The following is a 26,981-nucleotide window of genomic DNA, read 5'->3' on the forward strand; positions in this document are numbered from 1 at the left end:
ATCAACATTAGACAATGGTCATGAACATGTTGGTTCTCGGTCATCTCTGCGGTCATAAACAATTTTAAGAACTTTTGTCGAGTAGAACAGTTCTGCTCTTCATACATAGTCTTCAGACTATCCAATATATCCTTGGACACTTCGATCTTATCGAATTGTCGCTATATCAGATTGTTTTAAGAGGCTATAATATAACACTGGGTAAGAGAGTTTTTCTATTCCCATTCTTGATACTCTCTTCTTCAGGCCTCAGAAGCCTTGTCAATCGGATGATTCAGAGCAGGGTTCTTAGCAATTTTGTCCAAATTCTTGAACGTCAAAACCAACATTAGGTTTCGAAACCAATCATCATAATTAGGGCCCTTGAGTTTGTTATCATCCAACAATTTGGTGAAGTTTCCGTCAGCCATTTCTGGTAAAGGCAAGGCAGATTTATAAGTCCACAACCAAATTGATTCATGTCATCACATAGAAAGGGCTTTTAATCTATGTTCCATTTCCATTTTGGGCATCTCTGAGATTTCCTCTAATCTCAGTGATGAAGACAGTTGTATCTTTGGAAATGTGGAAAACCACATGGGGTGCATGGAACCAACAGTTTCAGCTACAAAACCTCACCACCTTCTGTGAAGGATCTCATCCACTCATCTTATGAGCATTCCCTTTGGCCTCTGTCAGACAAGATTTATAGCCATTTTAGATTAAAACTTTCTGTCCAGTAAGTGCTCACCCATCATGTTCGTGTACGCCAAGGTACCGTAAGAATCTTCCATTTTAGGATAGGCTCCTCCCACATTGGTCTATGATGCCTCTATCATCTCATGAAGCAATCCAGTCAACTACATTAGCAGATGGTTAGTCCAATTTTATGGTGCATCCCCACCCACCAATATAGCCAACCTTCATACTAATGATAGAAGGCCTTTAGAGAATTCCTCATATGAAATTCCCTATCACATGCACTAATATTTAACGAAGGGAACGAAAAACCCCCTATATCTGATTTATGTCAAACCAAAGTGGCTCCCACTAGCTTTCATAAAGCCAGACTTAGATGGGCACTAAACAGCTAGGGTTCCGCATGGTTCCTCTTGGGGAGGAAGATGATATGGGGCCCACCATGCAGGGAGATCATCCAATGATCTTAAGGACACTATGACACTGATGTGCATTCAGCCATGGTGTGAGAAAGAGCCACTATCGAATCAGCATGGGCCAAGTGCTTATGGCCCATGAACATAGCACATCACACATACATACATCACATGCATGAAATCCATTATTGATCCAATCAATTAAATAACTATAAAAACCATAAATAAAGCCCATTTAGTTCTATAATATTACCAATTAATATTATCTAGGTATATGGGCTGAACTGCAAAGAGCAATGCTGAATTGGGCTAAAGCAGTTTTAACGGGTTAAAACTGGATTTATAGATATGGGCCAAATTGCATCTCGTAATTAACCATCAATCACTTGGCCCATGAAGGAAATTTTAGGGTTGAAACAGCCCCCGTCGAACCACAGATTCGGACCAATTAGTTTGGTCCAATCTGGTTCGAATGGATCTACGGTTTGATGTTTAATTCAAGATTCAATTCAAGAAGATGATCTGAAATTAAACAACTGATAGATGATATTCAAGAATCAGTAATCAAACAAAAAGGTGCTATTCACAAGGCTAGAACCCGGCAAAACAAAGATCAGTTCGCAGTATGCAGTTTAAAAAACTGTAAATCGTAGATTGCTAAACCCGAATTTGCAAAATTCTCTCCTTTGCATTTTCAGCTTCGTCTTTGAATGAAATAAAATTAGAAAACCTAATTTTTCTATTAATATTACATCAGATTCGATTTCCTATACATTATGTCTAAAATTAAAAATAAAAAAATAAAATTAATTACAGACCAAGAATGATAGAAAAAATCACAGATTTCTTGCACCAATAAAAGAATTCGATCTCCACCATACGAACAACCCCAAATCCAAGAAAAATATATAGAACAGTTCTAAATATAAATCAGATTAATAAAGATTTAATTTCAGATCATTCACCCAAAAACTAGGAACCGATTTCTCAGAAAAGCGTTAACTGCACAAATCGGGTAGAATGCCTTCTGCCCATTTGTGCAGATCTAGATCTGGTTTAATTCGGTTCAAGATTTGAACCTGGCTCTGATACCACTGAAGGGATGAGAGATCCATCATAAGGATGGCTGAACCCTACAAGAAGATTGGGCAAAATTTCAAAAATTTCTCTCTCCCATCTGGGAATCACATTCCCTATTTTAGAAAATTGCATTTTCAATGATCAATCTTGAACCAAATCGGACCAGATCTGAAACCAAACTGTACTAACTAGCTCCTTGTCACATGCAGGTGTTATGATTGTGAGTCATGAGGACATCATATGTCGCATGAGGGTTGGGCAAGATAGGTGCAACCAAGGTGTTTAGGGGTCCTAGCCCCAGTTCGAGGGGGTGCAACCGAGGTCTGCCGAGCGGACTCCTTGGCATCAGAATAGGGTAAGGTAGGTTGAGGAAGAGGTCATGGTGGTTGACCCAGAGAAGGGAAGCCAAGTCGTTCACCCCCTTCCCCACAAAACAACGTGCCAAAGGGTGGCAGTTCGGCCATTCGCATACCATAGTGGAATGTCCAAACCGAGGATAGATTAGGAACAAAGGGCGTGGGTGAGGTGCGTCCGAGAGAGCGTGCTTGTGCTCCAAGCTATGTCTTGCTTGTGCTGGTTATTCTACTTTGGTTTACTAATGTTGTTGTACTGGTACTTGGTTTCCTCTTTGCGAATGCTTTCTCAGCGATCGTGGTGGTTGATCTCTTCAATCCATGTGGCGCATCTACGATTATAGTTAAGCCAAGGTTGAAAACTTGAGGGCTCAGGTGTGCGGATTGCCACACTGGAGGCTGAGAATACCTAGCTAAAGCACGGAATCAAGGAGCGGTCTGAAACCATCCCCAAGCTAAAGGGGCACGTCTCCGAGCTAAAGGAGGTGTGAGAGAAGCTATAGAAAGATGAAGGCGAGAGGGTATCCTGGGTAAGGGAGGAAGCCATTGCCGAGTTCAAGGCTTCGGTGGAGTACTAGAATGAGATGGATGACTTCGTTGCACTCTCCTGGGAGACAGGATTCTCTCTTTGTTGGTAGAGGGTTATTTTCCGATTCCCGATACTATCGAGGTCGTGTAGGGCTTGGGCCCTTACAATCCCAACACCCCTCTCATCGAGGATAACACAACCATAGTTGACGTACCCGAGGTGGCTGAAGAGGCTGAGGACTGCCTTGCCAAGGATTGAAGTGTTTGTCTGTCACTGCTACTTCTGATGTTTTGTTCCTGCTTTGTTGTTGTCGTTCCTTTTTCTTTTTGTTCTTAGCTTGTTGTATCCCACTCCTCTTTTATCTTGTCGAACTTAGTTGTGAGCCTCGGCCTTCTCCTTGCCAAGGTCTAGGGTAGTCGAGGTCTTCAGTCCTTGGCTTTCGCTTGTCGAGACGCTTCCGAGCTCTCGTCATTTGGGGATGCTCAGTTTGCATTGGGTCTCGGGGAGCTTTATGCTCTTCGTGGGATGGCCATTCATCATCTAGCTCTAATCTAACGGTTCGTTTGCAAAGTGTGCAGAGTATAGTGACTGCCCACTGGCCTTTGGAGGCGGGAGTATAGTGACCGGTCAAGTTGGCTTGCTTGGTCGGCTATGCGCTGTTGGGATAGCGCGTGGCTATCCGTTGTAGGCTCTGGACGTTGTGGGTTGGCCGAGTCAGTGCGTAGATGGTCTAGTTGTTAGGGGTCAGATGGGCGGTGCTCATCGTCTGGGGTGTACTTTGTGGTATGTGTTGTGCCATGTGTGTCGTGCAATGTGTGTTGAACAACTGATTGTAGAAAAGGCTCTCTTTATTGATGTAGATTCACTAACAGTACATTCTCAGAAACCTGATTTTCCTACTCCTTGGTACAGGTCTTTTGTCGAGGTGTTCTAGTCTATAGGTTCCAGTTCTGTTCAAGCTTTCCTTCTCTTGGTGTAGGTACATAGTGCTCGCTCAGTCCCTCAGAGCACAAAAAACACTGGATTGATACCTCATGGACGCCTACAAATAGCCCATAGCCAATCTTTCCCTACGATGAACCTACAACATATCACAAGTCTACAATGAACCTATGATGCATCGCAGGTCTGTGTTGAAACCCATTCCTAGCGCAATCTCAAAGCAAATTCAGGTGGAACCCGCGAAGAGGTTCACACGGACCTGGCCCCAAGTTGAACCCTGGATCATTACGGAGCTATGGTTCACCAAAATCAGGTCCAAATATTAGTTGCCTGTGAAACTTTAAGTTACACATGTGACCAAGCGCCACGTAGGTTTAATAAAAGGATACCCATTAATCGATGACACCACTAATGCCACGTCAGTTAAGTGAGATGAAATAGGCGGTAGTACACGTGGGTTATGAGGATCTTTGGGTGAAAGGAAAGTCAACTTTTGAGAAATCCCATATGAACACGTGGTGAAACCCTAGCAATGCTCCTTAATTGTTGACAACGAATCTAATATTCTCCTTCCTAGTAGAAAACAAATGCTTTTGTCTCCTTCCTTTCAGGATCTTGGGATCCTCCCTTTAAATAGGGATCCCCCTCATAATGAAAGGGATTCATTCAACTCTCAATCAACCCTATCATCTGACTCCCTATTCAACCGCCTCCCCACTTCCTTCACCCTAACTCTTGGTTGATTCTCCGTTCTTGGTCTTCCTCTATCTTTCAAGGAGACCACTCTCCTAGCCTAACCACTCACTACTTACACCTAGCACGAGGTCTAGACACCTCGAAGGTCATCCTTTGTGGAGGTGATTGGGTCCTCCCGCCCTTTTTGCTCCCCATCATCGATCTTGAACAACCTTACATACACCTTGTGACCCAAGCTTCTTTCCTCTCCAATGGCCATCCCTCGTGAGATTATTGCGATGACCCCTGCTGGAGGAGCTTGGGCAGGAGGCCTAGTTGTCTGGCGCAGTTCTTCCTTTGCCTTATCGTCCTTGTTGTCAATGAACCCATTAAGGTAACTGTGTTAAAAAGTTGTATGCCCTTAGCTCCAATCTGAATGATGTACATTATGAATTTATTGTAAATGAATAAAGTACATATTTGATTCATGTTCCTATGGTGTGTTTTTGTGTAATACCCTTTAACCGGACACTTATGAGACTCGTGTTAGTTTAGAATGTTCATAGCCATTGCATAAGTCTGGGGAGATTTATCTTGCCAAGGCTGACACTAGTGTCCTACAAAATGTTGGGGTGGCCTGTCTCAGCCACAAGGGTGAGACCCAAGGCACATGTAGTGTAGGATTGATTGAATCTTTGAACCGAACCAGATTTCCAGTATTGCCCTGGACCTTGGAGATTGATGGGCAAAACAGGAAAGCTACACTGACCCCTAGACTCGATTATGATATTACATTAGGTATCGGATCGGGCTGTCTTTGATATGCCAATCAGTGAGATCCTTAGCAGGGGTCAAAACCTGGGTGTGTTGGGACAGTCTGAGAATTCATCTGAGTGGGTGATCATAGTGACAGGATCAACCCCTTTGTCGGACAAAGGTAATGATCGGGGATGCACTCTCTCTGATGGAAACCAAGACTGACAGTAGCCGATTTCAACCGTTGAGATTTGTTTTGCAAAATATATTTTATATGAGATATAAAAGTATATATATTATGGTTTCCAAACGTTTTCAAAAGGTTTTAAATCCCGAGATCCATGTGAGTAGAGAGTGCAGCACTGTTCCTTGCAGCCGAGGTAGAGGTCCTCTCTTGTCGGGTAGTGTTTGATCATTATGGGCTAAGATGTTAAGTGTAAGACCATTGAGGGTAATACCTGATGGGCTAATCTTGGATCTGCCCACAGTCCCTGGGTGTTACAAGGTGGCTTGGCCCAGGGACCACTTAGGGTAAGTTTTGGGCCCATAGAGCCCATGTGATGGGTTTCAAGGGGTGCACTATCCATAATGGTGTATTCGACCAGGCCTTGTAACAAAGGTTGGGCTGAACCCATGTGGCTGATGTGTAGATAAATGTTTGGGTCCCATGCCATACAAGGAAGTCCAATTGGGCAGTAGTTTGGAAGGCTAAGTGAGCACATAACCTTAATGGGCCTAAAGCTCATTTCAAACTGGGCTGATTTGATTAGTTAAATAGGGGCCGAATTCTAAGATTAGATTTGCAGATAGGATTGGGTCTTAAACCTATCCACTCAGAGAGTCTAGATCTGAATGTGATTCAGATTTGGAAACCTCCTAATGAGATTAGGAGTAGGCTGATCTAATCTACAGATAAGATAAGGGTTTACCATTATCACTTAAAGGGAAGTATGATCCAAATATGATTTGGATCAGCAACTCCTAATGGGATTAGGAGTTGATCCCTTTAAGGTTATAAAAGGAGGAGGGGTCGGCAGCCTTTAGACACAAAACAAGATCACCATCTGTCTTCAAAGCTGAAATCACAGAAGAGAGAATTCAGCACATCTGCGAAAATTCTCTCTTGCTGCCTCCTTCTAGCCGCCGCCACACCTGGCAATTCGATCTCCAGTTCAGTGGGAGAAACCAAGATTCGATCTTGATATCAGTTCCTTGTGAAGGGACTGATAGGAAGTTGTGATCACGTGCCATCCTGCTAATTCTTGCGAAGGATTAGGTTCTTGGAAAGAACATTGCTGATTTTGCTCCATCCTACACTGTGCCATCTTTTGTGGGAGCAGTCTTTGGATCCTTGGGCGTGAACACCTTCGTTGGGAGATATTATTTCTCCGTATCAGGTATATCTCTTTCCCTTTGCTTTTGTTCAGATCTTATTCGCTTCATAGTTCAATTCCTAATAGGATGGAGAGAAATTTTTTGAAATTCGCCCATTCTATTCCACAAGATTCGGGCATCCATACGATGGATATCTCATCCCTTCAGTGGTCTTAGAGCCAGGTTCAAGTCTTAAACCGAATTGGATCAAATCTGAACCTACGCAAATGGGCAGAAGATATTCTACCCGATTTGCGCAGATATAAAGTTTTTTTGGAAATTTTGTTTCCAGTTAATGGGTGATTAATTTGAAATTAAATTTTATAAATCTGATTATTATTTAGAATTGTTCTTTATAATTTTCTTGATTTTTGGGTTGTTCATACACATGGAGATCGAAATCTTGATTGGTGCAGGGAACCTGCGATTTTGCAGTTTCTTGGTTATTTTATTACATTTGGTCTGTAAAATATTTTTTTTTTAATTTTTTAGATTGAATGTATAGGCATTCGATCTAATGTAATTATAATAGAAATTAAGTTTTTTATTTATTTTAATTTTGGATCGAAGATGGCGGCGCAAGGAAGGAGATTTCGTAGATGGGAGAATTGCTATCTGCGATTTGCAATTTATGAAACTACAAACTGTGATCTAACCTCTGTTTTGCAAGATGGATTGTGCGAACAGCCCTATTTGGCTGATTCTTGAATTTCTTTTATCAGTATTTAATTTTAGATTAATTTCTTGAATTAAATCTTTAATTAAAGATCAAACCCTAGACCCATTCGAAACAAATTGGTCCAAACTGGTTGGACCAAATCTAGGGTTCAATCAAGGCTGAATGTCAGCCCTAATTCTACCACTAATGGGCCTAAGGATTGAAAATTAATTGAATATTTAATTCGGCCCAACCTATAAAGGCCCGGTTTTAATTTGTTAAAACTGCTAAAAGCCCACTTGAATTAAATCTTTAATTAAAGATCAAACCCTAGACCCATTCGAAACAAATTGGTCCAAACTGGTTGGACCAAATCTAGGGTTCGATCAAGGCTGAATGTCAGCCCTAATTCTACCACTAATGGGCCTAAGGATTGAAAATTAATTGAATATTTAATTCGGCCCAACCTATAAAGGCCCAGTTTTAATTTGTTAAAACTGCTAAAAGCCCACTTCGTAGATAAAAGTATATGGACCAAATTGATCAACCCTAATTTCGGCCCATATACCTAGATAATATTAATGGTTAATATTATGGGCTTTAAAATGGGCTTTACAGATATTAATTGATTGGATCAATTCTTTCCTGCATGTGATGTATGGATGTGTGATGTGCTACGTTCATGGGCCATAAGTGCTTGGCCCATGTTGATTTGATAGTGGCTCTTGCGCACACCATGGCTGAATGAACATCATTGCCATGGTGTCCCTACTGGTCATTGGATGACCTCCCTCAGTGGTGGGCCCCACACCTCCTGAAGAGGATACGTGCGGAACCCTAGCCAATTTGGGCCCATCGAAATCACGCTTTCTGAAAGTCAGCGGGAGCCACTTTGGTTTGACGTAAATCAAACTAGGGCGTAATCATTCGTTCCCTCCAACAAATATGAGTGCATGAAATAGGGATATTCATATGATGAACTCTCTAAATGCCTTCCATCATTAGCATAAGGATGGGTCCTTCAGTAATGAGGAAATGCACCAGAAAATGAGCTATCCATTTGCTATTGGGCTTGTTCGAGTGTTTCATAAGATGATAGGGGTGTCATAGACCGACGTTGGAGGGGCTTCACCAGAAAATGGGAACTCTCTCACAGTACATTGGCATTCACGAATATGATGGGTGAGCACTCACTAGACACAAAGGTTTACCTGAAAATGGCTATGAACCTTGTCTGACAGAGGCCAAAAGGGAAAACTCATATGATGAGTGGATATGATCCTTCAAAGAAAGGTGGTGGGGTTTTGCAGCTGAAACAATTGGCTCCATGCACCCTATGTGGTTTCCCACATTTCCAGAGACAAGTCGCTGTCTCCATCACTAAGATAGGAGGGAAATCTCAGAGATGAACAAATGGAAATGGAACATAGATTAAAAATCATATCTATGTAATGAACATGAATCAAATTTGGTCATGGACTAATATTTGTTGTTTTACCAGAAAATGGCAAACGGACAATTTGCAAAGCTTCTTGATGACAACAAGCTTAAGGGCCTAAACTATGTCGATTGGTACCATAACCTCATGCTGGTCCTAACGTCTGAAAATTTGGATAAGGTAGTTAAAAATCTTGCCCCGGAGCGTCCGAGCGACAGGGATTTGAGGCCCGAAGGAGGGAATTCCAAGATTGGGAGGATAAAAACTCCCTAGCCCGCTGCTATGTCATTACCTCTCTAGACAATCCAATACAGAGGTAGTTTGATCAGATCAAACTAGCCAAGGACATATTGGACAGTTTGAAGACAATGTACGAAGAGTAGAATCATTCTACTCGACGGAAGGTCTTGAAATAGTTCACGACCATTGTCTTCGGATGATGGGATATATCAACGAAATTGAAGCCCTTGGATCCGGGCTAGATCTTGGCACGCAAGTGAATGCCATCCTTAACTCTTTGCCTCCTTCCTTCAACCCGTTCATAATGAATTACACTATGAACAAGCTGAATGTCAACGTCTAGGAACTCAGCAGCATGCTGTAGAGGGCCGAGGATTTAATTAGGAAGGATGAGCCTGTTGCTATGCTTGCTGAAACTAGCAAATCGGGCAAGAAAAAGAGGAAGGCAAAGAAGCCTCAGAAAAAAGCTACCAAACCCAAGAAGTAGAAGAAAGACAGGGCATCGGATGCGTGTAACTTCTGCAAATAGACTGGCCACTGGAAGAGGAACTGTCCTCACTTCTACAAACTCTAGGGCTTCAACTCATGCGTATAACTCACTACGGAGCTTCAAGGTAAGCAGAAGGCTAAATGAAGGCGAAGTGACGCTCTACTTAGGGACTTCTGCAAGTGTTGCAGCTACGGTGATAGAAACCATAGAGTTATTTTTTAGAGAATGATCCATTGTACTTAAAGATTGTCTTTTTGTGCAAAATTTAAGAAGAAATTTGATTTCTGTCTCAAAACTGTGTGCGGATAGATATTTTGTCTTTTTCAGTAATACGATTACTATTAAAAGAAACAACAGATTCATCGCATACAGGGAACTGGTGAAATGTCTCTATGTTCTACATCATTCTCTAGAAACTAACATAACTGAAACTACGTTGGCTGATATCCCTAAGAAAAGAGTGTGTGATACAGTTAATCCCACGTGCCTATGGCGTTACCGATTTGGCCATATCGGTATTGACCGAATCACAAGACTGGTAAAGGATGGTCCTTTGGATTTTCTAACTGAATAATATCTTCCCACTTGTGAGCCTTGCCTTCAGGGTAAGATGACAAACAAGCCATTTAACGGTGAGCCTGAAAGATGTACATGCACGTTTGACCTTATACATACTGATGTATGTGGTCCCCCGAGTGTTAGGACTCGTAACCAGCACATGTATTTTATAACATTTACCAATGATTATTCTCGGTATGGTAACGTGTACCTGATGAGACATAAGTCTGAATCATTTGAAAAGTTCAAAGAGTTTAGACAAGAGGTCGAGAAACAGTTAGGGAGAGAAATTAAGGCCCTTTGATTGGATCGAGGTGGCGAGTATCTCTCTAACGAATTCAGGGACTACTTGAAGATCAATGGGATAGTATCATAGTTGGCTCCTCCTGCTACACCACAACTTAACTGTGTTTCAGAGAGGAGGAATAGGACCTTATTGGATATGGTTCAGTCACTTCTTGGCCATTCAGAGTTATCCACATCCTTTTGGGGAAACGCATTAGAGACTATGATATACGTGCTGAACCGGGTTCCAACCAAATCAGTTTCGAAGACTCCCTATGAGCTTTGGATAGGAAAGAAACCAAGTGTAAGACATTTGAAGGTTTGGGGTTGTCTGACATACGCTAAAAGAATGAGTTCGGACAAATTGGAATCCAAGACCAGTCGTTGCCTATTGTAGGCTACCCAAAAGGCTCTGTAGGTTACCTATTCTATGATCCAAATGAGCAAAAGGTGTTCTACAGTCGAAATGCACAACTCTTGGAAAGTGATTACATCCTGGACAATCATCATCATGAAATCTATCTTGATGAGGAGAACTCGGATGAAGTGGGAGGTGTCCCACAAGTTCCAGGTAGTGACCAACCTAGAAGATCTACTCGGTTATCTAGGCCACCAGTCCATTTTGGTTATGACCAGGATAGTTACCTGGTGGAAGCCTTGACTAGTGAGGAGGATCCCATGACTTACGCGGAAGCTATGTTGGACATAGACTCCCTTAAGTGGGTAGATGCCATGAAAGCTGAGATGGACTCAATGGAGACCAATTGAGTCTGGACTCTAGTAGATCCGCCCCCCAGGGTAAAAGCAATTAGTTGCAAATGGATTTACAAGAGAAAGAAGGACCCCGATGGCAAGGTTGAGACCTACAAAGCTCGACTGATGGCGAAAGGGTACATCAGAGAGAGGGCATCGATTATGAGGAAACCTTTTTGCCTGTGGCCATGCTTAAATCCATTAGGATCCTGCTAGCTATAACATCATACCATGACTATGAGATTTGGCAAATGGATGTCAAAACTACATTCCTGAATGGAGGTCTTACTGAAGATATCTATAATGCAGCAGCCACAAGGCTTCATAGTTGCAGGTCAGGAACACATGGTGTGTAAACTAAATAGATCCACATATGGACTTAAGCAAACTTCTGGGAGTTGGAACATCCGATTTGACTCTACTGTCAAAATGTTTGACTTTGAGCAGAATCCAGATGAGCCCTGTGTTTACAGGAAGACCAGTGGGGACAAGGTTACGTTCTTGGTTTTGTATGTAGACAACATTCTACTCATTGGGAATGATGTAGGAATGTTGACTACAGTGAAAGTGTGGATTTCACAGCAATTCTCCATGAAAGATCTTGGAGAAGCCTCCTTTATACTGGGTCTTCGACTCTATAGAGATAGATCGAAGCAAATAATGGGATTATCCCAATCTGCTTACATTGATAAAATTGTCAAGAGATACAATATGGAGAACTCCAAGAAGGGAAATGTTCCTTTCAGGCACAGAGTCATTCTCTCCAAGAAGATGTCTCCCAAGATCTCTGAGGAGATTGAGGGCATGAAGGACGTTCCCTATGCCTCAGTTGTAGGGAGCGTCATGTATGCCATGCTGTGCACTTGTCCTGACATAGCTCAAGCAGTGAATGTGGTAAGCAGATTTCAGGCCAACCCAAGGTAGGAGCATACACTGTTGTGATAAACATAAATACATTCGAAGAACAAAAGAGTTTTGTGTGGTATTCGGTGGTAGTTCACTACAGATCTAGGGGTATACTGATGTTGATTTTCAATCGGGTCCAGATGATAAAAAGTCTACATCTGGGTATGTTTTCACGATAGGATCGTGTGTTGTTTCCTGAATGTCAGCAAACAGGGGTCCTAAGTAGCAAATTAACAGTCCTCAACCCAAGCCGAACACATTGCCGTAAGTGAGGCTGCCTTTTGAACGAAGGTGTTCATTCCTGAATTTGGAATTCAGCACATCACCCATTCCTTTGTTGTATGACAACATTGGATCGATGTTGAAGGGTAGCATTAGCAGAGAATGTGGCAGACCCATTGACTAAGCCACTGACACAAAAAGTGTTTGAGAAACATGTGGTAAGTCTGGGACTCTGGCTTGTACCAGATTGGACCTAAATGCAAGTGGGAGCTGTTAGACAGTTGTATGCCCTTAGCTCCAATCAGAATGATGTACATTATGAATTTATTGTAAATGAATAAAGTACATATTTGATTCATGTTCCTGTGGTGTGTTTCTGTGTAATACCCTTAAACTGGACACTTATGAGACTTGTGTTAGTTTAGAATGTTCACAGCCATTGGATAAGTCTGGGGAGATTTATCTGGCCAAGGCTGACACTAGTGTGCTACCAAATGTTGGGGTGGCATGTCTCAGCCACCAGGGTGAGACCCAAGGCACATGCAGTGTAGGATTGATTGAGTTTCTGAACCGGACCAGATTTCCAGTATTGCCATGGACCTTGGAGATCGATGGGCAAAACTAGAAAGTTACACCTGACCCCTAAACTTGATTATGATATTGCACTAGGTGTCAGATCAGGCTGTCTTTGATATGCCAATCAGTGAGATCCTTAGCAGGGGTCAAAACCTGGGTGTGTTGGGACAGTCTGAGAATTCATCTGAGTGGGTGATCATAGTGACAGGATCAACCCCTTTGTCGGACAAAGGTAATGATCGGGGATGCACTCTCTCTGATGGAAATCAAAACTGCCAGTAGCCGATTTCAACCGTTGAGATTTGTTTTGCAAAATATATTTTATATGAGATATAAAAGTATATATATTATGGTTTCCAAACATTTGCAAAAGGTTTTAATTCCCGGGATCCATGTGAGTAGAGAGTGCAACACAGTTCCTTGAAACTGAGGGAGAGGTCATTTCTTGTCGGGCAGTGTTTGATCATTATGGGTTGAGAGGTTAAGTGTAAGACCATTGAGGGTAACACCTGATAAGCTAATCTTGGATCTGCCCATAGTCCCTGGGTGTTACAAGGTCACTTGGCCCAGGGACCACTTAGGGTAAGTGTTGGGCCCATAGAGCCCATGTGATGGGTTTCAGGGGGTGAACTGTCCATAACAGTGTATTCGGCCAGGCCTTGTAACAAAGGCTGGGCTGAACCCATGTGGCTGATGTCTAGATCAATGTTTGGGCCCCACGCCTTATAAGGAAGCCCAATTGGGCAGCAGTTTGGAAGGCTAAGTAAGCACATAACCTTAATGAGTCTAAAGCCCATTTCGAACTGGGTTGATTTGATCAGTTAAATAAGGGGCGAATTTTGAGATTAGATTAGCAGAGAAAATTGAGTCTTAACCCTATCCACTCAGAGAGTCTAGATCTTAATGTGATTCAGTTCTAAAAACCTCCTAATGAGATTAGGAGTAGGTTGATCTAATCTACAGATAAGATAAGGGTATACCCTTATCACTTAAAGGGAAGTCTGATCCAAATATGATTTGGATCAGCAACTCCTAATGGGATTAGGAGTTGATCCCTTTAATGTTATAAAAGGAGGAGGGGGTGGCAGCCTTTAGACACACAACAAAATCATCATATGTCCTCAGAGCTGAAATCACAGAAGAGAGAATTCAGCACATCTACGAAAATTCTCTCTTGTCGCCTCCTTCCTACCGCCCCCACACCTGCCAGTTCGATCTCTATTTTAGTAGGAGAAATCAAGATTTGATCTTGATATCAGTTCCTTGTGAAGGGACTGATAGAAAGTTGTCCTCACGTGCCATCCTGCTAATTCTTGCGATGGATTAGGTTCTTGGAAAGAACACTACTGATTCTGCTCCATCCTGCACTGCACCATCTTCAGTGGGAGCAGTTTTTGGATCCTTCCTTGTAAGTGAACACCTTCATTGGGGGCTATTTTTTCTCCGTATCAGGTATATCCCTCTCCCTCTGCTTTTGTTCAGATCTGATTCGGTTCATGGTTCAAGATTGATCATTGAAAAATATGATTTTTCTAAAATAGGGAATACGATTCCTAGTAGGATGGAGAGAAATTTTTTAAAATTCGCCCATTCTATTTTGCAAGATTCGGGCGCCCATACGAAGGATATATTATCCCTTCAACCTGTGCCTGATTAATAAACCCATTAAGCTGGCTCTCCAGTTTTTGCCAGGAGGAGATGGAGTGCAATGGGAGGAGTACCAAGTCAGAGCTACTCCTTTAAGAGTCTCAACGAATGCTTTGCACATCAAGTCTTCGGACGAGCCATGTAGCATCATCTGGGCTTTGAAGGCTTTGATGTGGTCACTAGGGTCCATGGATCCATTGTACCTCTCAAGCTACGGTGCTCGCCATCCAGCTGGGGGAGATCGTCCACAATGTCCTATGTGAAGGGTATCTCCTGGGCGGGCTGTTTGTTCAGCTCTATGGGTTGGATCATGGGTGGGGCTGCTCTCCTTTGAGCTTAGTTGTGCTCTAACTCTGTCAGGCATTGTAGGAGTCCTCTGATTTCTACATCCTTGTTGTTTGGGGGCACAACAGGCATTTCCCTTTCTTTCTTGGGCGGTTCTAGGCGATCTTTGACTGAATTGGACTCAACAACAGAGACCGATTGATGTTGCATCCGACCACCGAATCTTTCTTTTGCCAAAACCCAAGTAGATTGGTATGTCTTGCTATGATCATCACGTTCACGGGACCAGGCTGAGGAGCCCGATCTTCTTGATGCCTGTCTTTCTTCCTCGAACCGCACCTTACCCTAGTCCGACCAGCACCTTTTGGGGTCCTTAGGGGGAGGATTAGCCATAGTAAGTGTAGGGGCAAAATGAGGGAAGGTCTGTGTAGGTTGTGTCGCGGAGCCTAGTGTCTGCATCATGACCAAGATCTGGTTGACCTTCTATTGCATCACCTGAAATTGGGCATGATTGATTGCAACTTGAGGCTGAGGTTGCTACTGAGACTCATGCGGTGGAGGACTATGGTGAGAGCGGGATCCCCGAGATGGGGATCGGCCTGTTGAGCATTCAGATGTGTTTCTTGGTATCATTCTTTATTGCACGGTAAGAAGAGAACTTTGGAAGGACTATTTGTGTGTTTCCCATAGATGGCGCCAATCTGATGCTGCTCGATTCAAGGTAGTTCTTGATCCGAGGTTGCAGTCAAATAATCCTGCCAACTGGGGCAGAGCTGAGGTGGAAGGATGAAGCCACTCTCAAAGATCTAAAATCAAGAAAATAGTTAGAGGCCCGAGGAGTTATCCTCGGATAGGTACTTTGACGCTCAATTCAGTCGAGAATAATGGTCGGTTGGGCCGAGCAGTTAGAGAACAGTGCTGGTCCAAGAAGAGTAATAATATGGAAGTCCAAGTTTGGATCCCTTACCTTGAGTGGGAGGTACCTTTTTATAGTCGAAGATTCGTATCCTGGTCGGATGAGGATTCTAGAGTTGTTGGGATGAGGTTGTCCGCCGAGGTCTTCAGGATAAGTCCTAATCTCCAACAGAGTTGTCCCCATGTGTATGACGATCCTGTCTTGGTCACGCTTATCCACATGATGTGGTGCTGACATGATTGATGAGATATGATAGGCCATGGAGGTGACACGACACTGACGTGACCGATGAGATAAGGTGGTCATGGAGGCGACACGACGCTGCCTTTTTTTCAAAGACCCTAACACAATCTGATGCCAACAGTTGTAGTGATTTCTTTTCCCATCAGTACTATGTTGAGACAATCTTCCCCCGCCTCAACTATTCTACAGATCCTCCTGTGCAAATTGTTCTTGCCAAGGAGGTTCATAGTGAGGTTTCGAAATTCAGACATATTTATAGGGGAACACCACGTCGCCACCTCCTGACAACAGGATGAAGTACCTTTGTGAACCAAAAGAAGCTCATGGCAAGGGATTCAATCGTGTTCCTAAGAGCAAAGAATGGTGAGCTCCGTGTTGGAATCCAAAGGGAAAAAAGAGGTATTGGCAGCGGACCAAAATCCCCATTTGAATGGAATCCAGCTACTATAAACTGTGTCTCGCCATGTGAGGGGGTTTTTTGTCTTCTCAAGGGAAGATGAAAACAAACTAACGAGAAATGTCAACAGTGGGAACTCAAGTTCTGGTTTGGGTTTGAGAATATTGGGGAGGAGTGAGGGCTGAATCTATCATTGGTAACCCTTTGAGGTCATTTACTACCCAAGAGCAAGCACTCCAAAGTTCTGTGTGAAGACCTTAGTTGTAAAGGCAACAATGTGGATCCAATAGTGTCTAGGAATGAGGTTCAAGATGGCATTTGAGACTAAAGATTATTCATGGATAAGCTGGTCCATGGGGACTGTATCTTCTGTTCAGGTTGTTGATCCTATTGATTGACCTAATTCACCTTAGAGGCTACTTTAGGTATACTGTTACCAATTATATTGTCATTTAAACTTGATGAGGGTAGATTTGGCCCTCCACTAACATCATGACACGTGGCATCTCAAAACAGATGGATGACACCATGGCACCACGTAGGTGATGACTTACCTTATCCAAAATGATGGAGACCTACATCTAGAGACCTACTGGAGACCTGGAGACCTACCTCCAGAGACACATGGCATCCATGTAACACCTCGATATTGAGTAAGCAAATCCCCCCAGCAAGTTAGCTAGTAGCACCTCGCCTGTGGCCGACCTAAAGTACCTTGGCCTGGCCGACCTAAAGGACCTCCGCTTAAGGAGCGACCTCCTTTGGAGAATGGCCGAGCTAAGTAGGGTATAAGTGACAACCTACAAGGTGTGCTTGCCGACCTATTACACATATTTGTCATCAAGATCAAGTTCTCCAGAGTAATAACGCTCGACCGTTAGGCCGACCTACCCGCGCCAGCGTTATTCAGTTGAGCAGTAACGCCCGCGTAGATCACGTAACCAACGTAACAACTCAACTTTACGGAAATGACTCTGCGAGAAGATGGGACCCATTACAGGAGGTCTCTAATCCCTCACACCTATATAAAAGCACCATTTTCCTGAGAGAAGTTATGTGCGATTACAAGCTCTCAAGCTTTCTCACTTTCTAAAATACTTTCAAAACACTCTCTGACTTAAGCATTGGAGTGCCCTCCCCAGGTAAAGACACATGGGCACTCTAACTCTATCTCTCTTGTAGAACAAAAACAACTTGGCCATCTCCAGCTCGGCCCAATACAGTTCGACTAATATTGTTTTCCTATAGGTCTCTCAGAAAATTACACAGCTCTCTGTTATATATCTCGGTCATCTCCAGCTCGGCCCAGACAAGGGAACCATCCAAATCAACTTCTGAGTCATCAGCCAACAGGGGAGCTTCCAAATTGTGCATCATCAATTGGTGTCATTTGTGGGAAACCAACACAAAAGCTAAGTTCTCACCCGTTCTTTGAGCCTCAAGTAATGGCATCCTCAAGCAAAAAACAACAACGCCTGAATCAAAGGAATCCCCCAGGGGCAGAATCAAAATGATTAGCCCACACAAGTTCTCACAGTTTTGCCCAAACAGAATCTCCCTAACTGTGAGACCACCCCCATAGGTCGAGCCCTACATGCTCTTTGCGAGAGTTGATGGCCAAAAGAATGTGAGGCCACCTCTACAGGTTGAGCCCTCTGTGGTTCCTAGGTGAGTTGATAGCCAACAAACTGTGAGGCCACTCCGTAGGTCGAGCCCTCCATAATCTGTGTGGGAGTTGATGGCCAGTAGGTTGTGGAGCCGCCCTCGTAGGTCAACCCTACCAAGCTAACGACGTGTTTGTAGTCTGAGGTGCTAAGAGAATACTTGATTGTTAAAATTTTGATGACTTGATGAAGACTCACTTTGGCGACCTGAACGAGCAATCCCGGGCGAGCCTCATCTGCCTTGTTCGCGAGGTCTCTCCTCCAAGTCGAGCCCTTTGCGGCTCCTGCCGGAATCAACAGCCAATGGACTACAGTCACTCTTATGGGTCAAGCCTCTCATGGTTCCCATGCGAATTGGCAACCCGCAATTAGTAGAGTTGCCTCCGCAGATTGAGCTCCCTATGGCTTATCATAGGAGTAGACGACCAACACCTCCAGGGATTGACGTAGTACAACTGTGGCACTGACTTTCTATTCAAATGCCAAAGCGACACATGTATCACAAGGGGAAGCCAAACTTTCAACATCAAAACCTCCTAAGTTGACCTCAAATGTCTTTGTAATAGGTAGGCCGACCTATGCAGCTCGGCCCCATCTATCCAGCTCAACATCATTTTGACAGTCGAAATTATAACTGCTTTGTCAACCTAGGCCGATACTTATGAGCTTATCAAACAAGTAACTCCAAGCCAAAGGACCTACAATAAGCTACACCCTTCACCAAGCTGACCTCAGCTCGGGACGGGGGGCAATTGATGAGGGCAGATTTGGCCCTCCACTGACATCATGACACGTGGCATCTCAAAACAGTTGGATGACACCTTGTCACCACATAGGCACTGACTTGCCTTAGCCAAAATGATGGAGACCTACCTCTAGATACCTATTGGAGACCTAGAGACCTACCTCCAGAGACCTACTAGAGACCCGGAGACCTACCTCTAGAGATTTACTAGAAACTTGGAGACTTACGTCTAGAGACCTATTGGAGACCTGGCGACCTACCTCCAGATATCTACTAGAGACCTACCATTGCCGACCTGGTGGCCTACCTTCATAGACCTATTGGATGCCTGGAGACCTACCTCCAAAGACACATGGCATCCAAGTAACACCTCGACATTGAGTAAGCAGATCACCCCAACAGATCGGCTAGTAGCACCTCGCCTATGACCAACCTAAAGTACCTCAGCCTGGCTACTAGAGACCTACCTTCGCCAACCTGGTGGCCTACCTTCATAGACCTATTGGATGCCTGGAGACCTACCTCCAGAGACACATGGCGTCCAAGTAACACCTCGACATTGAGTAAGCAGATCACCCCAACAGATCGGCTAGTAGCACCTCACCTATGACCAACCTAAAGTACCTCAGCCTGGCCGACCTAAAGAACCTCTGCTTCAGGAGTGACCTCCTTTGGAGATTGGCCAAGATAAGTAGGGTATAAGTGATGACCTACAAGGCTTGCTCGACAACCTATTACATAGATATGTTATCAAGATCAAGTTCTTCAAAGTAATAACGCTCAACTGTTAGGCTGACCTACCCACTCCGGAGTTAATACGGTGAGTCGTAATGCCCGCGCAGATCACGTAACCAACATAATAACTCAGCTAACTATACAGAAATGACTCTATGAGAAGATGGGACATGTTATAGGAGGTCTCTAATCCCTTACACTTATATAAAGGCACCGTTTTCCTAAGAGAAGGTATGTGCGATTTCAATCTCTCAAGCTCTCTCACTTTCTAAAATACTTTCAAAACAGTCTCTGACTTAAGCATCGGATTGCCCTCTCCGAGTAAAGACACATGGGCACTCTAACTCTGTCTCTCTTGTAGAACAAAATAGCTCAGCCATCTCCAGCTCAACTAATATTGTTTCCCGACAGGTCTCTCAGAAAATTATACAACTCTCTGTTATATAGCTCGGCAATCTCTAGCTCGGCCCAAACAAGGGAACCATCCAAATCAGCTTTTGATTCATCAGCCAGGAGAGGAGCTACCAAATCACACATCCTCAATTGGTGTCGTTTGTGGGAAACCAACACAAAAGCTAAGTTCTGTGTGAAATGTCAACGGTGAGAACTCGTTCTGGTTTGGGTTTGAGAATATTGGGGAGGAGTGAGGGCTGAATCTATCATTGGTAACCCTTTGAGGTCATTTACTACCCAAGAGCAAGCACTCCAAAGTTCTGTGTGAAGGCCTTAGTTGTAAAGGCAACAATGTGGATCCAATAGTGTCTAGGAATGAGGTTCAAGATGGCATTTGAGACTAAAGATTATTCACGGATAAGCTGGTCCTATTGATTGACCTAATTCACCTTAGAGGCTACTTCAGGTATATTGTTGCCAATTATATTGTCATTTAAACTTGATGAGGGTAGATTTGGCCCTCCACTAACATCATGACATGTGGCATCTCAAAATAGATGGATGACACCATGGCACCACATAGGCGATGACTTACCCTATCCAAAATGATGGAGACCTACATCTAGAGACCTACTGGATACCTGGAGACCTACCTCCAGAGACCTATTGGAGACCAACCTTCATTGACCTAGCGGCCTACCTATGGAGACCTACCTCCAGAGACACATGGCATCCATGTAACACCTCGATATTGAGTAAGCAAATCCCCCCAGCAAGTCAGCTATTAGCACCTTGCCTATGGCCAACCTAAAGTACCTTGGCCTGGCCGACCTAAAGGACCTCCGCTTAAGGAGCGACCTCCTTTGGAGAATGACCGAGCTAAGTAGGGTATAAGTGACAACCTACAAGGCGTGCTTGGCAACCTATTACACAGATTTGTTATCAAGATCAAGTTCTCTAGAGTAATAACACTCGACCGTTAGGCCGACCTACCCACGCCAGTGTTATTCACGTGAGCAGTAACGCCCGCGTAGATCACGTAACCAACGTAATAACTCAACTTTACGGAAATGACTCCACGAGAAGATGGGACCCATTACAGGAGGTCTCTAATCCCTCACACCTATATAAAAGCACCATTTTCCTGAGAGAAGTTATGTGCGATTACAAGCTCTCAAGCTTTCTCACTTTCTAAAATACTTTCAAAACACTCTCTGACTTAAGCATTGGAGTGCCCTCCCCAGGTAAAGACACATGGGCACTCTAACTCTATCTCTCTTGTAGAACAAAAACAGCTTGGCCATCTCCAGCTCGGCCCAATACAGTTCGACTAATATTGTTTTCCTATAGGTCTCTCAGAAAATTACACAGCTCTCTGTTATATATCTCGGTCATCTCCAGCTCGGCCCAGACAAGGGAACCATCCAAATCAACTTCTGAGTCATCAGCCAGCAGGGGAGCTTCCAAATTGTGCATCATCAATTGGTGTCGTTTGTGGGAAACCAACACAAAAGCTAAGTTCTCACCCGTTCTTTGAGCCTCAAGCAAAAAATAACAATGCCTGGATCAAAGGAATCCCCTAGGGGGGCAGAATCAAAATGATTAGCCCATACAAGTTCTCGCAGTTTTGCCCAAACAGAATCTCCCTAACTGTGAGACCGCCCCCATAGGTCGAACCCTACATGCTCTTTGCAAGAGTTGATGGCCAAAAGAATGTGAGGCCACCTCTACAAGTTGAGCCCTCTGTGGTTCCTAGGGGAGTTGATCGCCAACAAATTGTGAGACCACTTCGTAGGTAGAGCCCTCCATAGTCTGTGTGGGAGTTGATGGCCAGTAGGTTGTGGAGCCGCCCTCGTAGGTCAACCCTACCAAGCTAACGACGTGTCTGTAGTCTGAGGTGCTAAGAGAATACTAGATTGTTAAAATTTCGATGACCTGACGAAGACTCACTTTGGCGACCTGAACGATCAATCCCGGACGAGCCTCATTTGCCTTGTTCGCGAGGTCTCTCCTCCAAGTTGAGCCCTTTGCGGCTCCCGCAGGAGTCAACAACCAATGGACTATAGTCGCCCTTATGGGTCAAGCCTTTTATGGTTCCCATGCGAATTGGCAACCCGCAATTAGTAGAGTTGCCTCCGTAGATTGAGCTCCCTATGGCTTATCATAGGAGTAGACGACCAACACCTTCGGGGACTAACGTAGTACAACTATGGCACTGACTTTCTATTCAAATGCCAAAGCGACACATGTATCACAAGGGGAAGCCAAACTTTCAACATCAAAACCTCCTAAGTTGACCTCAAAATGTCTTTGTAACAAGTAGGCCGACCTATGCAACTCGGCCCCCATCTATCCAGCTCGGCATCATTTTGACAGTCGAAATTATAACTGTTTTGTCGACCTGGGCCGATACTTATGAGCCTATCAAACTAGTAACTCCAAGCCAAAGGACCTACAATAAGCTACACCCTTCACCAAGCTGACCTCAGCTCGGGACGGGGGGCAATTGATGAGGGCAGATTTGGCCCTCCATTGACATCATGATATGTGGCATCTCAAAACAATTGGGTGACACCTTGGCACCACATAGGCACTGACTTGCCTTAGCCAAAATGATGGAGACCTACCTCTAGATACCTATTGGAAACCTAGAGACCTACCTCCAGAGACCTACTAGAGACCTGGAGACCTACCTCTAGAGATTTACTAGAAACTTGGAGACTTATGTCCAGAGACCTATTGGAGACATGGCGACCTACCTCCAAAGATCTACTAGAGACCTACCTTTGCCGACCTAGTGGCATACCTTCATAGACCTATTGGATACCTGGAGACCTACCTCCAGAGACACATGGCATCCAAGTAACACCTTGACATTGAGTAAGCAGATCACCCCAACAGATCGGCTAGTAGCACCTCGCCTATGGCCGACCTAAAGTACCTCAGCCTGGCCGACCTAAAGAACCTCTGCTTAAGGTGTGACCTCCTTTGGAGATTGGCCAAGATAAGTAGGGTATAAGTGATGACCTACAAGGCATGCTCGACAACCTATTACATAGATATGTTATCAAGATCAAGTTCTTCAAAGTAATTACACTCGACCATTAGGCTGACCTACCCACGCCAGAGTTATTACGGCGAGTTGTAATGCCCGCGCAGATCAAGCAACCAACATAATAACTCAGCTAACTATACAGAAACGACTCTATGAGAAGATGAGACATGTTACAGGAGGTCTGTAATCCCTCACACTTATATAAAGGCACCATTTTCCTAAGAGAAGGTATGTGCGATTACAATCTCTCAAGCTCTCTCACTTTCTAAAATACTTTCAAAATAGTCTCTGACTTAAGCATCGGAGTGCCCTCTCCAAGTAAAGACACATGGGCACTCTAACTCTGTCTCTCTTGTAGAACAAAATAGCTCAGCCATCTCCAACTCAACTAATATTGTTTCCCTACAGGTCTCTCAGAAAATTATACAGCTCTCTGTTATATAGCTCGGCCATCTCTAGCTCGGCCCAAACAAGGGAACCATCCAAATCAGCTTCTGACTCATCAGCCAGGAGGGGAGCTGCCAGATCGCGCATCATCAAAACTAATTGTGCATTTTCTCTGATTTTTCTTTCTATTAACTTTGGACTATTGCCATCTGTTATTTTTTCAAGGATAGTGACATTTACTTTTTATTATTAATTAAAAAAATTAGAAAATAGCAGTTGTTTTACACCTCAATCGGTTTAGTATCAAGGTAGAAGACAAGGCAAAGTGTCTTTTTTAAGGGTAGTTTTGACATTTTCAAAAATTTTAAGTTGCGCATGTCATCATGTGGTCAAATAACTGACAGTCGGTTAGTGGTAGGGACCAACTTGACACTTTTTGAAAGTTTGGGTACTACAGTGACACATTTGAAAGTTCAAGTACTAACTTGACATTATCCCCAAAGTTTAGGGTACTAAAGTGCAATTTTTCCATTTCTTATTTGTTCTATTTTTATGGTTTCATTCAATGTTTTTAACCCATTATTGGCTCAGCCGGTCAAACCGTTTGGACCATCACCTAGCCAGGATTTTGAGTATGGTTCAGTCAAGACCCATTAGATGGTCAACAACTGTTGACTTGGTCAAGAACCGTTTGACTCATCTGGTTTGACCGTTGGCCCATTCGACCCAATGACCAGGTCGCAGGTTGTACATTCAATATATGCAAATTTTTGGAGGCCATAACTTTGCACTACAATGTTCGACTGGGGTAATTTTTTGAGACCTATGCACCCCAAGGGTCGTAGGCGCCTTGCCCCACTATTTTCGTGAAACAAAAACCCCTTTTTTTGCCTCAAATTGAAACTTTTAATATTTTTTTATAAATAAAAAAACTAAAAACTGAATTACAAACATATATTAAATATAAAATAATACATATAACATATCTAAAACATACACTAAGTACAAAATGTAATATAAGATAATGCATATAACATATCTAAAACATATTAAAAACTGACATGGCACGATCTGAATTGTTTGGACCAGTCTGTCGAACCAATGACCCGCAACCCGAAGGCAAAAGCGGTTTGATCTCCGGATCAGTTTTTAAAACATTGACTTCATTTCATAAAGCTACACAACTGCACTAGGAAGAACTGGGATTTGCTCCTTGCTCTTCACAGAATGCAGTTAAAACCAACTTCACAGCATGTTGCAGCTTTCCATTGATATTATCTTCCCATAAATCACAACATACAAATAGAAATATGAAAGATATTTCCAATGTGTTCAGATTTCTCCACGAGGGGTAGTTTATTCCGATAACCCATAACCCAGCCAGAGACCCTATCAACTGTTATGTCTTAAAAAATTTTGCACAAATCAGATTTTTATTCAATCCGCCCTTCCCAAGATCCAGACAACCGGAATCAACATTGGTTAGCGGTCCTTTAGGAAGCTGGCATGAAATTCAAAGTTAGAACATCCCTTTCCCCATGAAATTGTTGGAATAAAAGTAATTAGAATTCAAATACTTGCAATTTAGGACCAATACCATGCCCAATTCCAATTATACTTCAAAAATAGATGTCAAATGCAGCCTTAAACTTTAAACAAATGGAAAAAGATTGAATTTATTCCAACTTTACAATATTTTCAAGATCATTTACCTGTATATTTATATACTGTTGAATTTCCATGGGCTAGGTTCGGAGTTAGGCCCAATTCGTAGGGGTCCTAAATCTATAGGCCTGAGTTAAACCCGGTGCTTGTGGGCCTAAACGTTACCATTCCGTAAGAAGTTATGCCCCCTAGCTTCATATGGTACGGATAATTAGAAACTCTGCCACAGGCTTAGAGCGATCCAAGGGCAACCCAAGATGTCCAGCTAGAGAGAGAGAGGAGTATGACATAATGACACTTAGATAGCACTTTATATAAATACAATCTGTAATTACAAGTTTATACACATTATATGCTATATTTCTAACATCTAAGAGCTTATTGTCCTAGACTTGGGTCCTGTCTACTGTCTGACCTGAACTAGGATTTGTTTGGGCTACCTGAAGCTTCAACTCAAGCCCAATTTGGGTCAGGCCCTACCATTATCCCACAGGCCTAACATATCAAATCGAACATGTGCAAAGGTTGAGATTGGACTAGCTAGAGTCCGAAGACTCCGAAATGAGTCACGACACTAGATTGTTTCACTCAAATACAAAATGCTGTACATTAGATAGAGTAATAGAGATGCTTCCTGTAATTAAAAGACTACAACACCACCACGACAGTACTTGATGCATTGGTCAATAGAACTACTCACTAGTGGCAAAAGACATAGATGGACCATATTACACATCTCTCTCTCCCCCATGTCTATCTATATAGTAGTCTTCTCCCAATGGGAAAAAATGTTAATTGTTGCATCTGAACATCTGAACACAGGAGCAAGCTTTCTAAACAGATCAGTTTGGTCTCATCTATGGAGTATGGACCACCAATCGGAGTAGTCCAGTGGATAGGGACAGCTTGGATTGTCTAAACTTGACATCCTCATCTGGTGTTAGTTCTTAGTTCTAATCAGCGAAATATACTATAGCTAGGTAGCCGCTTCTCAAGTAATGCTAGCCGTAAAAATTCATTAGGAGAGAAACATTTCGCTATCACTATAAATGTTGTACTATCTAGCTTTTTCAGACCACTGGTGGAAGATTCGAGCTGTCCAAATACAAATTAAACCCCAGCTGTATAAGATTCAATTGACACAAAAATCAGATTGACTTTATGCCTCTATCCTTTAAAATAAATACACCTTTCTCAAGAGACAATTGTAGTCCTTACCATTCAAGAACAATTTCATCTTATGGCCTAATGTTAATTACTATCTCGAGTACATGCCCAAATAAACGAGTGATGATGAGATTTGTGGAGGCAGCTGAGTTAAAAAAAATTTCTAGTTGAGTTTAAATGTGTTACATCAAAAGAGGTTGCTGTGCATGGTGAATAGCTGAAGCCCTACTAGTACGTACTGGCCACATGAGATGAGAGAGAAACCCAGAATGGATACTTCCATTCTCTGTTCATCATGTGTTCAATGTTCTGCCACGTCGATCTGGGTCAAGAGTCAAGAGATGCGCCAATCTTCCATATTAAAACCCAATAAGAAAAAATGGTGATGAGCTGTTGTCAAGCGTGACTTACGTAGCTTTATGTCCATGACCCACGGAGCAAATGTGTCAAGTTGTGGCCAGTGCCAGTGGTGGTCTAATTAGGGACCAAAGAGGATGGATGCATGGTCTAACAGATTAGCCGTCCAAAGCTACAATGTACCATGCAATTAATAATTCATACATCCAAACAATACTGGGGGAGAAGTCTACATGTTTGGGTTGGCGATTGCCCAATTCCAATCTTGACCTTATCTTTGCATAATTTCCGGAGGAATTCCAAGGTAAAATTGGCAGTTGCAACCAAGGTTCAAAATATCAATATGTCCGATACGTTGGTAGAGACATATCGGGTGATATCGATACTGTTTTTTCT

At 43.2% G+C, this 26,981-nt stretch overlaps 1 protein-coding gene across 1 annotated transcript in view; it reads right to left on the reverse strand.

Annotated features, from left to right (window-relative positions):
* Positions 1 to 242: 242 nt before the first annotated feature.
* LOC148880925 (uncharacterized protein At4g02000-like) overlaps positions 243 to 26,981 on the reverse strand; it is a 42,291-nt gene continuing 15,552 nt past the window's right edge. The window contains exon 3 of the mRNA XM_088977578.1: positions 243 to 412. Coding sequence (XP_088833704.1) covers positions 243 to 412 — 170 coding nt within the window. The remainder of the gene's footprint in view (positions 413 to 26,981) is intronic.

Source organism: Nelumbo lutea, chromosome 1 (assembly GCF_056320005.1).
Source record: "Nelumbo lutea isolate HS-2025 chromosome 1, American lotus-T2T, whole genome shotgun sequence".
In the NCBI taxonomy this organism is placed as follows: Eukaryota; Viridiplantae; Streptophyta; class Magnoliopsida; order Proteales; family Nelumbonaceae; genus Nelumbo; species Nelumbo lutea.